General features: G+C 44.9%; 1 protein-coding gene across 1 annotated transcript; it reads left to right on the top strand.

Annotated features, from left to right (window-relative positions):
- Positions 1 to 3,264: 3,264 nt before the first annotated feature.
- On the top strand, positions 3,265 to 11,167 carry DNAJC25 (DnaJ heat shock protein family (Hsp40) member C25). The gene is made up of 4 exons (XM_058823474.1): positions 3,265 to 3,573; positions 4,587 to 4,739; positions 6,677 to 7,147; positions 10,065 to 11,167. Exons 1-4 carry the CDS (start codon positions 3,265 to 3,267, stop codon positions 10,185 to 10,187), a joined length of 1,056 nt encoding a protein of 351 aa, XP_058679457.1. The 3' UTR covers positions 10,188 to 11,167.
- Positions 11,168 to 14,364: the final 3,197 nt, after the last annotated feature.

The raw sequence follows: 14,364 nt of genomic DNA, 5'->3' as shown, positions 1-14,364 counted from the left end.
GCCCCCGCTGTAAGTCCCTGCGCCGCGAGCACTTACTGAGCTCGTCCTGGGCGGCCGCGGCCATGTTGCCGGCTGGGGAAGGAGGGGAGGCGGCGAGAGACGCCCCGCAGCTCCCCCCCCTCTCCGGCACCGGAACCGGGCCGGCGACGGCGTCTCTTCTTCTCCTCCTCCTCCCCCTCCTCCCTCTCCACCCCCTCCTCCTGCTCCCGGCAGCTCCCTTCGACAGCAGCAAGCTCCCGCTTTTCTGTCACCGCCAGTTTATATTTAGAGAGAGCTGCCGTCGCCACCGCCCGCCCCCGTCGCGTACACAGCCCGGCCCCGCCGCCGCCGCCCCGCGCGGCGGGCCCCGAGGAGGAGGTTTACGGGGGCAGCACTGACCGGAGTCCGCGCTGACCTCCATGGCGGCCGTGCCGGCTCCGCGCTCGGCACGGGGGCGCAGGGATGGAACGGGACGGGAGCGGCCTAGAGCGCCCCCGCGTGGCCGTGGGTGCGCCAGAAGCAGGGCGGAGAGCCCCGCCTACAGCCGGGAAAGGCCCCGCCCACCGAGCGGCAGGGCCACGCCCCCCCGCCTCGGCCGGCGCTGCCGAGTCGCTATTCCAAAGCCTTTTCCTGAAGGGATAAAGCTGCTCCCTAGACCTCCTCCCCTGCCGTTCTGGGGTTACTCAGAGCGACCACCACACCGCGTCTTTCTCCCAAACTCTGCCATGCCATGTGTGATCTCTGTAAGGAGCACTTTGGCAACATGCCCCAGCCGAGGCGTCGCTGGGTCACCTCTGGAAGCAGACAGCGTGGCGCCCGCTCCCACCTGCCTCAGTGCTTCGTGCAGGTGCACGGGGAGAGATGGTGGTACCTCCGGAAAGCTCCTGGGCCAGTCCCAAGGCAGACGTGACTTCAAGCGACAGGTGTCAGAGGACTAGCTTGTTTCTCGAATCAGGGAAAAAAGCTTCTGTGCAGCACTTTTTGCTTCATCTGTGCAATGTTTCTGTCTGAGCTGGAGTCCATTTCCCTCACAGCAGCCCTCACCTTGCTGCACTTTGCACTGATAACTGGAAAGGTGCTGATAACACACCGCTGTTTTGGCTATTGCTGAGCAGCACTGGCACAGCACCAGCGCTGTCTCTCCAACATTCCTCCCTCCATCAAGGGGGCTGGGAGTGGGCAAGATCCTGGGAGGGGACACAACCAGGCCAGCTGACCCAAACTGACCAAAGCCATATCCCATGGCACATGATATCAGATCAGATATAAAAGCTGAGGGAGAAAGGAGGAACAGGGGGCATTCATTTTTACAGCAATCTCTACAATCCTGATGTCCCACTGCCCAGGAAATGGCCAGACGTGGCTTGTGGATGGGAAGCAAAGAATAAAATTATTTTCTTCCTCTTTGCTTGTGTGTGCATAAATTATTGCTTGTGCTTTAGTAAACTGCCTGATCTCAACCAATGTGTCGTTTTCCATCTTATTCTCTCTCTCCTATCCAGCCGAGAAGGGGAAGTGATAGAGCATCTTGATGGGCACTAGCCACCTAGCCAGGTCAACCCACCACAATTTTTTAAGGTCATGGTCTGAAGAGTTGACTCACAGCCTCCAGTGCTGAGAGGCTGGGCTGTAATGAGTAATGAGCTGCAAAGAGGTGGGCCTTTTTTTTTTTCAGAACCCATCCACAACTGATGGAAATTTTAAGCATTTATTTTTGCAGAAAGGAGACAGGCAGAGGAGGAGACCAGCCACATGGGAAGCACATTCTTTTCTAGCTTAATGAAAAGCACATGCTCTCTGATGAGCTGACTATTTTTGTGGTGAATATTTGCAGCATCAAGCCCATATCTGCTTTCCTAAGAAAGGTCCAACACTGAGGTGATGTTCCTGCTGGTTACACCAGAGCAGAGATGCAATCCTCCTCTCCAGGAGAAGTCTTTGGGTACAGGACATCACAGGTGGCAGCCAAGCTGTCAAAGCCACCATTTCAGGGACCTGTGCATACAGAATCACTCAGAACCACAGAATGGGCCAGGCTGGAAGCATATCTGGTCCAACCTCCCTGCTCAAGCAGGGCTACCCTAGAAGACATGGCACAGGATTGCATCCAGGCAGTCCTTGAATCTCTCAGGTGAGGGAGACTCCACAACCTCTTTGGACAATCTGTTCCAGTGTGCAGTCACCTGCCCAGTAAAGAAATTCTTCTTCATGTCCATGTGGAACCTTGTTACCCTCCCTTAGGACACTTCTAGACATAGATGAGGTCACCTATCAATTGCGTCTTTGGGCAGCAGCAGCGGGAGGAGCGTTCTCCATGATTCCTTGCCATGGAGCCAGTTAAATTTTGTTGGACCCTACACAACAGGCGGTCAGAGCCTGAGCTCTGCCAGGAGCAAGCCTAAACCAGGCACAGACTCAGGAAGTACTTCAAAAGTTTCTTCCCTGGAAGAATCACAGAATCATTAGGGTTGGAAGGGAAATTTGGAGATCACCCACTCCAACCCCCCTGCCATGGCAAGGGTCACCTAAAGCTCATGGCCCAGGAATGTGTTCAGGTGGGTTTTGAATACCTCCACACAGGGAGACTCTCTCTGTGACTTCCTTGAGCAGCCTGTCCCAGTGCTCTGCCACTCTAAGTGTAACGTTTTTCCTCATGTTGAAGTGAAACTTCTTGTGTTTATGGCCTTTGCTCCTCATACTATCTCTGAGAACCACTGAAAAGTCTGGCACCACCCTCTTGGCATTGCCTTTGAGACATTTGTGTGCATTAATGAAATCTCCTCTCAGTCATCTCTTCTCCAGACAGAACAGGCCCAGCTCCTGCAGTCTCTCCTCATGAGGGAGATGCTTCAGACCTCAAATCAGCTTTGTGGCCTCTGGACCCCTTCCAGTATCTCCGTGTTTTTCTTGAGCTGTGGAGCTCAGAAGTTGAACACGGCAGATCAGATACGGTCTCATTAGGGCTGAGTACAGGGGGCAGGATCACCTCATCGACCTGCTGGCAGTGCTCTTCCGAATGCATCCCAGGATTCCGCTGGCGTGGGTGCAGCGCAAGGGCACACCGCCGGCTGGAAGAACGGGCCGGCACAGCCTGTGAGAAATCGGGGACAAAGGAGCGGTCCCCGCGCAGGCCGCGCTCCCTCGCTCCCCGCGCCGCCGCCGAGCGCGGGCTCTGTCGCGACCCGCCCCCTGTCGCGCCCCCGCCCTCCCGCGCCGGCCCCGCCGCCGGCCGCGCGCACGGCGCCGAGTGCGGCCCGGCCCGGCCCCGGCCCCGGCGGCGGAGCAATGGCGGCGGCGGCGCGGTGGTGTACGGGCGGGCGGTGGGCGCTGTGCCTGTGCCTGTGCGCGGCGCTGCTGCCGCGGCCGGCTCGGGGCCTCACCGACCGCCTCTACTGCGGCCGCCGAGTCTGCTACGAGGTGCTGGGCGTCAGCCGGCAGGCCAGCAAGGCGGAGATCGCGCGCGCCTACCGGCAGCTGGCCCGGCAGTACCACCCCGACCGCTACCGTGGGGAGCCCGCGGGCGGCGAGGGCAGCGGGGCGCAGGCGGCGCACGAGAAGTTCCTGCTCATCGCCGCCGCCTACGAGACCCTCAAGGTGAGAGAGCGGGACCGCCGCCGCGGCCGGAGCCGCTCCGGTAAGCAGTCAGGGAGGGGAGGAGAAACACCCCGAAAAATCCTCCCTCCGTAGCCAGCCCGAGAGTGCGGGAAGGAGGATGGAGTGCTCTTGAGGAATCTTCTGTGTCTAGAATGAGTTAAAATTTATTTATTTATTTATTTTATTTATTTATTTGTAACGGACCGACTAGGCTTTATCTTGGAGGTATACCTTTACAAGTAGCAGTGACTCGAGTAGCGTATGTGATCTGTAAGGGAAGGCTTCTCAGGGCAAAGCATGTGTGACTTGGCAAAGATGGAACCCAGGAATGGAAGAAGGAGACGTGTAAGTGTTTTAAGGCTACAAGGGAATAGAAAAGGGAACTTTTTTTTTTTTTTTTTTTTTTTTTGGGAGTGAAGGGAGGGACAGAATTTGTAAGGAATTCAGTTGAGCTTGGCAAAATTATATTTCTCATTCTGCAATTACATGGAGGAAAATGATGAAAAGCTCAGAAGACATGAGAACAATGAGGTTTTGAATTGGCCTTCCATTGGACAGTTTCCATAGCCCTGAAAACTAGTTCCTTTAAGTTTTGTAAAACAATTTCCTAATAGGTTCTTCATCTGAAAATCTTTTCATGAGCAATACTTATTAACTCCTGTCCAGCTGGACTTCCCATTCTGAAGTTAAACAACCTACACTGTGGATTTTAGTTGCTTGTCTGTTTTCCAGTTTTAAATGGCTTTTGCACAGTGTCTGCTTACTCATTTTATGACTAAACATATCATATGTGGACTGAACATATCATATGTGCATGGGCAGATAAGTGTGAGATGAGAACAAATTAATAGAAAATATGAGAAAACAACGAATTTCCTCTATGTTTCATACTGCCTTGGGCTGCCGCCAGTTTTACAGAAGCGTGGTCCTTAATGAGGTGTAAAACACATGTACAGTAGAGCAATTGAAAACGGGAATTTAAGCCTGAATGAGTTTTTCATGTCATCCTGCAGGATGAAGAAACACGTAAAGATTATGACTACATGCTGGATCATCCTGAAGAGTATTACAGGCATTACTACCACTACTACCGCAGGAGATTGGCACCTAAAGTAGATGTTACAATAGTGATCCTAGTTACAGTGTGTGCCATCTCCGTGTTTCAGGTAAAATTTCACCTTTACATCCTACTGCTCTCTGAGTTTCTGAGCAAGAAGAGAACTAGTGGTAGCTCTCATAATGTGCCATTTAATAACAAGCGTCAGTGAGGAGCTGCTCCTCTGTGCTGTGGTTCAGGTCTGTGTGGTGTCCATAAAAATCCTGAAGTCAGGAGGTACTTAGCAGATTTTTGACTGCCCTTGGTACCTTGAGCAAAGGTAGAAATTAATTTTGTTGAGACAAGGTGCATCTTTTTTGAAGAATTTACTCGGTTCTTCCTGGCAGGCTCAGAGTATCTCATGCAGGACTAGTGCCCCAAATAACGTGTGTCAGTTTGTCAAGATGCATAAGTAAATTAAAAAAAAAAAAGACTAGCAAACTGAATTGAAGACTCAATTCAGATGATAGAACTGAATATCAGGACTTTACTAAACTTGTGTGAATCTCACATTGTGGTGTATTTTAAACACCACGTTGATGAAGTCAGGAGAGAAGCAAATTCAGTTCAGCAGAGTTTATTCTGAAGGTGGTAGACCCAAGGCCAAGAAAACGCCCTGTGCTGTAGATGAAAAACCTTGTGCAGTTGCTGACAAGAGGACAAAAGTGCATAACTTCTCTTTAGAATCTTTTAAATCACTGGTTCAAAACATCATTAAAAATACCCAAGAAGTTTAAGAGATGAAGATACAGCTTATGCTGTGGTGCAGGTTGCTCAGTGTTTAGTAGGATATTGGAAGTTAGAATAAAAAGTATGTTGATCAGAATTTGAGAACTTGGAATAATAAATTCTAATGGCATATTCAGCCAGATACCTAATTTATCTTCAGATTTAGAAGCGACAATGTTTCATTTCATATCTTATTTCTTGCCTGTAAGTGCAGACACTTCACTTTCCTGGAGTCCCAACTGCAAAATGCTTCTAAATTTTGTGTAAGCGTCTATGTAAATTGGTTTGCCCATCTTGCTTTCTGTTGTTTCTGCTCCTTTGCTAAGGTTGTAATAATGGGTTTATGTCTGCACTTGGTCTTGGTAAGCAGTGTGACATGTGTCATGGTTAAAAAAGTTGCATCAGTGAGACATGCTTGGATGTCCCAAGAAAGAAAGTGAGCTGCTAACTTTTTCCCTCTTTGCCTATCTAGTTTCTTCCATGTTTTCTGTGCCTCATCTCAGGTCATTTACAAGACACTAGAGGGGAATAACATCAGCTCTCAGCTAGTCTTTGTGCTTCTTCTGTCTTTAGAAGGAAGCATTCTCAGGATTGTGCTGTACAGGGCTAGAAGCTGGACTTGGTGATCCTTGTGGGTCTCTTCCAGTTCTGGATGTTCTATGATTCTGTGTTCATCCAGGCAGTAAATTTCTGGTTTGTTGTCTGGGGGCTTTTTTCCCCCACTCCATTGAAATCCAGAGGGCAGCTGGAGATCCGAGAGGTGTGTTGGGTCTTGTAAAGTGGACACTGCCAGACTAATGAGATTGTCACATACTTAGTCGATGTTCAGTAAACTGTTTTAAACAGTTAAACAGTTTAAATAGGCACTGGGTAACAATTTTATACTTAAATATTCATATACTAGCTCCTATATTTATAAATCTAAGAAGAGGGGCTTCTGAGAATGGCTGGCACAGCCTGGTATTAACTTGCAGGAGATTGGCATCTACTCAGGAACAAAACTGTTGAGAGCAGTGTCTGCTTGGCCCTCCTTGTCATCATAAATTGCTGTGAGATACACTTGTACTCATCCATTTTCCAGATGCTTCACTGAGTCTGGAGGGATAGCTTCTGTGACACCACAGAAGTAGTGTTAGCTTCACTTTTTACCCTTACTGTAATGTAACTGTGGTTAAAAGTGTGTGACAGCATTACTTATTTCTTTTCCTGGCAAACCCCCAGATAGGAATGTGTCTGTATTAAAACATGGCTTTTACATTTGCTGTTCTTAAATTACAGTTCTTCAGCTGGTGGAGTAGTTACAATGAAGCTATCAACTACTTAGCATCTGTGCCAAAATACCGTATACAAGCTACTGAGATTGCCAGGCAACAAGGTTTACTCAACAAGACTAAAGAAAAAGGCAAGAACAGGCGGTCTAAAGAAGAAATTCGTGAAGAGGAGGAAGAAATTATCAAAGACATTATTAAAAATAAAATAGATATAAAGGGTGGTTATCAGAAGCCCAAAATATATGATATCCTCCTATTTCAGATCCTTCTTGCTCCTTTTTACTGGTGCAAATACATAGTTTGGTACTGTTGGTGGATTTATTGTTTCACTATTAAAGGGCAAGAGTATGGTGTGGAAGAAAAGTTGTATATCATACGAAGGTACATGAAAATGTCTCAGTCTCAGTTTGACAGCCTGGAAGATCATCAAAAAGAGACCTTTCTTGAACGGCAGCTTTGGATACGAGAAAACTATGAGGTGGGTAGCAATACTGAAATTGGCCAGGAAATAAACTTTCTAATACAACTCTAAGTATTAGAAAGCAGGCATTCTTTATTACAGCACTAGACACACCCCAAGCATATATACTCTAATCAAATGTGTGTCTTGAAACTTTACAGTGGGGTATTTATTCCGTCGTGATCATACATACTCATTACAATGTACTTCCTAGCTTATACATAAACATCACTTTTCCTAGAGCTAGTTTGCATGCGTCTGAGTCCTGCTGGAAGTCCTTTTATGGTTCTAGAGGCTTGTCTGAAGGGGTCTGTGATGCTTGTATTGACTGAGTGCTTCAATGTTAGAGGCATCCTTTCCTTGAACTTTTTCTTCCAGCACGTGCTGTTGCTTCTTATTACATGCAAAACCACCACTGTTTTCCTTATTATCTTATTAGTTCCTTATTACTTCCTTATTAGTTCATCCACTGGTTCCAGCTACTTTTACATACTTTACCTTTTTTTGGTAATTAGTCTTTAAGGTCTATCCAGCAGCTTCAGGGAAACTGAAGATCTCTCTTCTCTATGTTATTTATCAGTAACCCTGGTGGAAAAAACTAATGTTGGTTATCCAGCAGTCCCAGAGCAGTAATAACAGTGTGCTATTATGGTAGGTTGAAGACTACTGTCTGTTCTCCAAACAGTAATAATTTTTAATAAGAATTACCCAGATTGTCTGAAACTCCTATTTATAAGTCTTCTAAGCTGTTAATTTCTAGCTCAGACTGTTTTGATTGGTTGGTTGTTGTTGTTTTGGTTTGGTTTTCCCACCTGTCCTTTGATAGTGCTTTGGCCTGTGGTGAGTCATAGACTGTTCTTGCAGTGCTGTATACCTGTTCAAGTAGGGATGGCTTAAAAAACACCATTAGGCACAACTTCTGCTCTTGCCATGGATAGTAATGAAATTAATAGTCAATACTAGATAGTCACTATGTAATTTTTAAAAATTCTGTGAGAGCAGAGAAAGAACATGAGCCATCTCATTTTGAGATCTGCAGTCCAGAATTATTTGGGATGCTGGGGCATGGCAGGTTGACAAAACCCTCCTGTTATTCTATAGAGGTGCATCTATGAGCCATTTGGATGGGTGGTTTCTGAAGACAAACATGAGAATGTGAACTTAGTCTGCTTCAGGGGAAAAAGAGTTGGTGCTGCAGTTCTGCATATGCTGAGAAAAGAGATAGGATGATGGCAGGACCCCAAAGAGTGTTTTCTAGCAAACCCATCCTAACTGAGCACATATGCATTCCTGGCAGCTAATCCTTTCCTTACATTAACGCCTATTTTACCATTTTCCTCTTCAAGTTTGTAGATAACCTACCCTTGCCTGCTTTTGAAGAAACAGTCTGGGAGTCCAAAGACTGAGTAATGCTGCTAGTTAAAGCTGATATTAATATGGAAAAAGATTAGATAGATGTCCTGTAGTAGAGAAAAACTGCCCTGGTTTCCCATCCATGCAGTTTTTAACTAAGGATGTTTTGATCACTGAATGTGAAAGAGCTATATTTGCCTCAGGTGAAGTCTTTTCAGCTCACACTTCTCTCCTGTGGTGGTCAGCAGTTCATTTTCCTGACAGATACATGACAACTGCACCTGTATAGTAATAGTTATCCAACATACTTTGTGCTTTGTAACTTTCTGAAAAGTAAATTGTGTCTTTGTCGGTAATTGCTTTAATAAGTTTTACCTGGTCAGTTGTATGCATTGAAGTTTTCAGTCTCTGCTGTGCCATCTGGTCATGAGTTCATCAATACTTGTAAAAGGTGGTAGAAGAGGATTTTTGAAGCGACCTGGACTTCCTGCTCATTCCAGTATTACTGTAAATGGAGAATGATCATGCTTTGTTCTGTTCTTGTGCTAGCTGTGCTTTTGTGTACCACTGCCATATCCTTACTTGAAACGTAGTAATGTATTTTTTAGGCTGAAAAATATTGCTATAGTGTTTGTCCCCAAAAGCTTGTCTGTTCCTTCATCACTGGAGATACCTGTCTACATATTGTTCCATTTTGCAGTGTTTTAGGATGGGAAAGACGAGGAATTCAATACACAGGGCTCCACAATATTTTTACTGTTTCCTAATGATTCTTAAAACCTTTATGATCACTGAGCATTGAGTTTGTGTATTCATGTAGCCATCTATAATATATTTTAAAATCTTGTTTGTATAGTGGAGCCCTAAATTTAATAGGCCTTTGAGTTACACTAAGTCACATGACACTGAGATGATAAAATCATGGATGGTTTTGAGATTTATGCTGGCTGCATCTACATAAACTTTCAGAATAAAAATGCAGATACTGTTGCATCTTTCTGCCTTTTTCAGATTTTTGACTTCGCTGATAACTGTTGATTCCATTGCAGTGAGAGAATATTGACAGAATATAATTGTTTATCTTTTTGTACTGTAAATACTGGATGCAGAGATATTTGAGATATTCTCAACTTTGCCGAGAACCTTACTTGGGAAGAAAAAGTTCCATAGTGGTGTTCTGTTAGATTATTACTTTGAGAAGGAAGAACAGCTAAAAATGAGGATCTGAACAGCTGCATTGAACAGTGTGTGCTGAAGGGGTCAGCTTTTCAGAACACGAGCAGTTGCTTAGTGTGTATTTTGTTGGATTCATTGAGCGTCTACTTCTCTAGCAAAGAAATGTTTTGAAGCTTTCAGGAAAGTTGTTCTGCTCTCAGAAAAACACAAAGCATCTTGGGCAGTAAGTAGTAGGCTCTTGGTGCTCCAACACTTCGTGTTGGTCAGATCTGCTTCTGCACTGCAATCCAGTCTTTTGTAAGAAAAATAGGCTGGCAAATAATTGAAGAATAAACACTTAGACCCCAATGAGGCTCAGTTAAGCTGTTTCTTCATCCTTATCAAAAACTTCTCTCTGTCTTACCAGGTGTATAAACGAGAGCAAGAGGAGGAGTTAAAGAAGAAAATGGCCACAGATCCCCGATGGAAAAGATACCGGCGGTGGATGAAGAATGAAGGACCTGGAAGACTGACTTTTATTGATGATTGAAGGTTGCTGAACAAAATGTGTGCTATTGCTGAAAGTGATTTGCAAAACTTTTCATTACATCATTCAGAGTTTTGTCTGCTGTGGCTTAGCAGTGATCTAAAACTCAGGAACTATTACATCAGGCGGAAGCATAATACAGGTTTACCATTTTTATAAATCAGACCTATTAAAACAGGCTCAACCTGAAGTATATATGCCATTTACTTGGGGATATCAATGTGGAATTCATTATTCCAAACAATGTATTTTTACTAGATACTTCATATCCGTCAATGAACCCATAACTCTAGTCTTTCTGAAAATGTTTTTAGTTCAAACCTTGACAAGTCTCAGTTTTCCTCTTTAAGCTGAAGGGTTTCTGCAAGTGGAAACTGAAAATGCTTATAAAAGATTCTGAAGTAAGGGCCATTTTCTGTTTTCCTCTCTTTCCTCCTACTTTTCAATCTAATTTCTAAGATGCCAAATTGGTTGTTTTTCATGTAAACAGTATGGGGATTATACAAGACTACTGCTATTCCTGCTTCACTTGGAAATGGATTTTATTCTTTGTGGGAATAAATGATGCATGATTGATCATCCTTGTGATGCAAACAAGCCTTAATTCTTTGTTCTAAAAGTAATTAATGAAACGGTATGCTTGGATATTTTGTGGTTTTTCATCTTGTACATTGGATTATACCTGCTTGTTCAGAACAAGTATGCCAGTGAATATTAGTTTATTAAATATGACATTTCTTTCAGCAAAGTATTGATTAAAGGGAAAAATGACCCTTTTGTTAAAAAGGGCAGTTTTGATGCCTTATGTAAATAAAAGTTTATATATGCAGACTTAATTAGTTTAAAATTCTAAATCTTAAGTATTCATTACATTTATCTCTTCTGATCAGACCTCTGAGTACTTAGAATAAATAATGCATAACAGCAGTCTGTGGTTTGCTCTGTAACAACCCAGGTCAGAGAGTTTCTGTGATTTGCTGGTAAAAGGGATTCTGCTACCTTATTCCTCTTCAGTAATTTTACTGGGGAAGGTAAGATAGGAGCATAGTCTCTCTCCTGTCCTCACTCTTGTAAAAGTTAGTTCCTTAGAAGGAACTGCTGAATACAGTGCCTTGTTAGCTGCCTTCTGTGGAGATTGGTTATGGGAGCACAGGTTTTGAACTGCTGCTGCTGACCTTTTGCACATTTTTGAAATGTAGTTTCAGTTTTCTGTTTAAAATAACATATTCAAAAACATATGTTGTAGTTTTATGTCCAGCTGGAGATGAAATACCTTACAGCCACTTGTTCAACTCCCCTTTCTTTGCCCCTTGCCCTGGTAGAACAGAGACAAGAGTCAAAGTAAAACTTGTATGTTGAGATAAGAACAGTTTAATAATTGAAAATACAATAACAATGGGAAATAATAAACAAGTGATGCACGATGCAAGTGATCACCAGCCACTGACATGCCAGACAGCCCTTCCTGTACCCAGATCCACAGGCCTTCTGGGTAACCCCCCAGTTTAAATACCAGGCATGGTGTTCTCTGATGTAGAATATCCATTTGGTCAGTTTAGGTCATTTGTCCCAGCTATGCTCTCTTCCAGTTTGTTGGTCTGGTTTTTTTTTTTAATCTTCTCACTGGCAGAGCATGAGACAAGGAGGGAAAAGTCCTTGACTTTAGATAAACACAACTTAGCAAAAACCCAAATATCACTGTGTTATCAACACCATTCTCATTCTCAGTCCAAAACACAGCACTGTAGCAGCTACTGAGAAGAAATTACCCTAGCTGTAATCAGGACCATGCCCATTGCTTATTCTATATCATCTGCATTATGTCAAATTTCACATTCCCCAATATCCCATTACCTACCCTATTTATCTGTTTTGATAGATACACAAACATCATTCTCTTAGTCAATGGAACACTCTGTTAAGTATTCATAAAACAGACACACATTTAGAAAAATGTGTTGAATTCATTTTACCCATGACTTTGGCCTTCATCCTTGGTAAGAGCCTTTCAAGCAGAGAAGATGAACTGAGGTATTGGTTTGTTGCTTGCTGCACATTTGAGCCAGTTGTGACCCCGGTACTGCTGCACTTGGTGGTTTTATCTAAGTTGATTTTTGTGAGTGTGATGATCAGAGGAAGTCAAGCTCAGACCCCCAGAACAGTTGTGACTAGGATTGATGCCGTGAGGTGCTCTGTGAGGTGATGCACATGCAGGTGATGCACCACTTCTGTGTGTAGAAGTGGTAATAACAGCTGCATGTGTAATAGAGTGTTGCCTACTGACAAACATCATACAATTTAACTCATCGGCTATTTTCACCTAAAATCAAATTGCCTTGAGGCACACACAGGACTTCCCCATCCTCCAACATGACCCACCAAGTGCACCTGGATCCTTGAGCAAAAGCAATCCCACAGATGGGTTTGCCTTTGCCTGTGACAGGAATAACTCAAACTTTTTTCCCCAGCATGTTTTTAGTAGGCACTACAGGAAATTTATCCCCTTCTATAGCACAACAAACTTTGGGCAGGGCCAGCCTGGCTGGCAGATCCTCTGGTATCTAACCAGGTGACCTTTGCTAAATGTGTATCCCAACATTTGAATGTCCCACCACTTATTGCTCTCAGTGTAGTCTTTACAGTCCATTACATAATTCATTCTTTCCAGAGGCTGGTGCATGCCAGGGAATGATACATCCACTCAATGCCATGTTCTTTGGCCCAAACGTCTATGAGGACATTTAGGAAGGCAGTTCACTGTCTGATTCAGATATTTCTGGGGTACCATTTTGCCACAGGACTTACTTTTCCAGGCACAGGATGGAGTTCCAGGCAGTGACATGAGGCACAGGGCACTTCCCCACAATTCCAGTGGCTGCTTCCACCACTGTAAGCACATGGCACTCACCACCACAGACTTAGGGGGCTATATATGGTCAATCTGCCAGGCCTCCCCGTATTTATACTTCAGGCACCATCCTCCATGCCAAAGAGGCTTTACCCACCTGGCCTGCTGTTCGGCAGCTCATGTTTCACATTCATGGATAACCTGTGTCCTTGGTCAGGTCCATCTCTCAATCCCAAACCCATCTCTATGTTGCATCTCTTCTTTGGTGTCCCAAGGAATCATGGGCCTACCAAGCTAAAAATAATTTACCCTTGAGTTGCCAGTCCAGGTCCACCTGAGGCTCCTGAGTCCTGGAAGCCTGATCCATCTGCTGGTTATTCTGAAGTTCTTCAGTGGCCCAGCGCTTGGCTACGTGGTGCACCTTCACAACCAGGCTCTCCTTCCAGGCAGCAATATCTTGCCACCATGCAGCAGCTCAGATTGGTTTACCCCTACACTGCCAATTATTCTGCTGCCATTACTGCAACCGCCCCCACAGAGTGTTTGCCGCCACCTGTGAATCAGTATAAAGCATCGGCCACTTCTCTCATTCAGCCATGTCCAAGGCTAGCTGGACAGTTTTCAACTCTGCAAACTGACTCGATTTACCTTCTCCTTCAGCAGTTTCTGCAACTTGTTGTGGGGGACTCCATACAGCCACTTTCTACCCCTGGTGCTTTCCCACAAGGACAGCAAGGACCAAAATAAAATAGGCATATTGCTCCTTCCTTTCTGGTAATGTATTACATAGTGGTGCCTCTCCAACACATATTACCTCTCCTTCTGGTGACATTCCCATATATTTGCCTTCTGGCCAGTTCATGATCCTTTCTAAGATTCCTGGATGATGAGGTTTCCTATCCAAGCTCATTGTGCAACCAGTGCAACCCACTTACTCCATATAGCATTGGTTGCATGTGTGTAAAGGAGATCCCCCCTTTAAATATCCAGCCCACTGTACAACCAGCGTACCAGGGGAGCTGTGCTTCAGCACCAATCACCTCCAAAGTGGCTTGGACACCATAAGCTGCCTTGTATTTCCTGTTTAGTTGGAGTATAATACGCCTCAGATTCTCTGTATGCCCAATTCCAAAAACCTAGGGTTCAACCTTGAGCCTCACCTGGTGCTTTCTGTCAGAGGCTCCAGGAAGAACCATTCTCTTCAGCTTCAGTGTAAGGCACATTTTTTACATCTTGCCCTATTCAGACTGGCCCAAGGCATACACCATGAATTATCTCCTGTTTGATTTATTCAAAGGCTTGTTGCTGTCCAAGGCCCCATTCAAAATCATT

Source organism: Ammospiza caudacuta, chromosome Z, assembly GCF_027887145.1.
Source record: "Ammospiza caudacuta isolate bAmmCau1 chromosome Z, bAmmCau1.pri, whole genome shotgun sequence".
Taxonomy (NCBI): Eukaryota; Metazoa; Chordata; class Aves; order Passeriformes; family Passerellidae; genus Ammospiza; species Ammospiza caudacuta.
The sequence above is the reverse complement of the archived record's forward strand: the minus strand, read 5'-3'. Positions and strand labels throughout refer to the sequence as shown.